The sequence below is a fragment of the Ascidiella aspersa genome, chromosome 3 (genome assembly GCF_963924565.1).
Source record: "Ascidiella aspersa chromosome 3, kaAscAspe10.2, whole genome shotgun sequence".
Lineage (NCBI taxonomy): Eukaryota > Metazoa > Chordata > Ascidiacea > Phlebobranchia > Ascidiidae > Ascidiella > Ascidiella aspersa.
Genome location: NC_139449.1, coordinates 39,180,527 through 39,182,686, shown reverse-complemented (window position 1 = coordinate 39,182,686; position 2,160 = coordinate 39,180,527). Strand labels below are relative to the sequence as shown.

Genomic DNA, 2,160 nt, shown 5'->3' with positions numbered 1-2,160 from the left:
TCATTCCATCTGCAATTATTACAATTACAGCAAAATTAATTTTTTGAAGAGCAGCTATAGCTTCCCAAACTATTGAAGCTAGCTGGTAAGCTTTCAATTGGCAAGTAGCGAAAAACATCAAGGGGGGGGGAAAGTTAGAAACAATAGAGCGCACATAAAGTTGAAGAACATGTGTTGCAGCAACTGCCTTTACACTTCTGTCTTCACCGAGGTCAACAAACCCCACCATTTTGTCCATGGAAGCATTGTAAACAACTTTTGATTTAACTGAAATATACAAAAAGACTTACATAAACAACTAAGAATATAAAATAATAACCTACATATACCATTTTTGAAAACTACCTATACTTACTTTTCATTTCATCAAGAGTTAGTGTAACAAATCGTTCATGATCCTGCATTGTTTCTCCTTTTTCATAAATTTCTTTCAAAACTTCATCAACAATGCCAGCTTTACTTTTATAAACATTTCTAAGAATATAATGATAAAATATAAACATGCACAAAATGGGATATTTTAATCCCAATTTTTAACCTGTAATCATTTAATGTGCGGGAGCTGGGAAGACGAAGTATTTTGCTCTCTCGCAATTCTTTATATGTTGCCATACTTTTACTGGCAAGACTTGAGCAAAACCTATAGAACATAAAAAAATACAGAACATAAATCTTAAATGTTCAAACGAATAACTATAGTTTATAATAAAAGAGTATATGTGTATGAAACATGCTGGACCTAATTATTTCTGGGTGATAACGTTCTCCTCCTTTTTTCGATAAAAGCAATTTTTTTTGCTTCCTCCATAATATTTTGTAAAACTTCCCCTGTCCATTTTCAGATTCTGAAAGTTTAACAGGGTGATTTTTGGCACTGTATATTTAGTAATCAAATAATGTGTTGGAAAATTAAGTCAACTTGAAATCTAACCTGCAGTAATAATGTTATCAAAATCTGTTGCCATAGTTGAGTCAATTCGTATTAAGTTTTCTTCATTTTGAAGCAATTGTTTCGCTTCATTCTCTAATTGCATAATTCTTAAAAATATATAGGTACATTGATCAACAAAAAAGAAAGCTTTCAGTTGTCCAAATACAAAAAAACATTTACAAACCTTCTATTTTGATTTATACATGTAGCTGAGAGTATGTTAGCAGACGCATTAGAACTAAGCCGCTTTAAGGGTTTTCCTCCAAAAACCTCGTTGTATAGTTTCCTTTTTTTTGATAACTTTGTAAGCTTTTCGTTTTCCTTTTTACAGACAACACAAATTTCTTCCAAGCATATGTGGAGTCCTATGTGAGGAAAAACACAAGTTAAATATTCCATGTTTTGCCTTAAACCATTCAATGTTAAAAAAATTACCGAAATGTACTGCCTTGCAGCAATCAGTGTATCTATTGTACCAATAAAATGTCAAAAAAGTACTCGCCTAATATAAAATCATTTTTTACTAAATCAACCATGGACACTAAGTGTTTAACTTATTCAGTTTTGGTTTGGAGCAAATTAGAATGTTTTGTTAAGCTGTAGTTTGATAATTTTTTTCAAAACAAGTGTGATGCATATATACTACCGGTACACTAAAACAAAACTGATATCTTTACTGTATAATAACATTTATCATTCAGGTTCAGTTGACTACCTGGCTATATGCATATCACTGTTTAAATAGCACTGAGAAAGACTATATGGTAAAACTAGCAAATAATATAAAAAATCTGGCTGAACATATATATAGTTTATACAAACTTTTGATAATATCCTCCTCTGTGAAGTGCATTTCGCAAATTTTGACCTTATCTTTTGTGTAAAGAAGTTTGATATTTTTATCTTCACGCTGACTTAAAATTACTTTCTCTAAATTTTCTGCCCATTCCAATTTCGTTCCATGACAGAATTTTTTATTCGGTACAGCAAACAAGGTATGTGTTGGTGGCCTATTCTGGCAAAAAAGGATGCAGCAAATACTTGGCATTGTTCTTCGCGAAAACATTATGCTTAAATTTATTGTTAGTAAACCAACTGTACCAGTGTACCTGTACCACTGCAAAACAGACATAAAAAGCATTTAAATATTTTTTCAATAAACTTACTCGCAGTTGTCGTGTTGTTTTTATCTTGTTTTCACGACCTCAACTGTTGTTATTGCAATGAAA

The 2,160-nt window shown here is 31.4% G+C and overlaps 1 protein-coding gene across 1 annotated transcript; it reads right to left on the bottom strand.

Moving 5' to 3' along the window:
- On the bottom strand, window positions 1-965 carry LOC146162943 (uncharacterized). The gene is made up of 6 exons (XM_083385338.1): window positions 932-965; window positions 740-845; window positions 539-640; window positions 356-474; window positions 71-267; window positions 1-9 (listed from the first exon to the last, which is right to left on the bottom strand). The coding sequence occupies exons 1-6, from the start codon at window positions 963-965 to the stop codon at window positions 1-3; spliced, it is 567 nt and encodes a 188-aa protein (XP_083241464.1).
- Between the last annotated feature and the right edge of the window lie 1,195 nt (window positions 966-2,160).

What these genes read in the sequence shown, in the direction of transcription:
- LOC146162943 (XM_083385338.1), bottom strand. Translation starts at nt 965, where the DNA reads ATGGCAACAGATTTTGATAACATTATTACTGCAG. An exon ending in CGCACATTAAATGATTACAG is followed by an intron (nt 475 to 538) that starts GTTAAAAATTGG and finishes TTATATTCTTAG; the next exon opens with AAATGTTTATAAAAGTAAAG. An exon ending in AACTCTTGATGAAATGAAAA is followed by an intron (nt 268 to 355) that starts GTAAGTATAGGT and finishes TGTATATTTCAG; the next exon opens with TTAAATCAAAAGTTGTTTAC.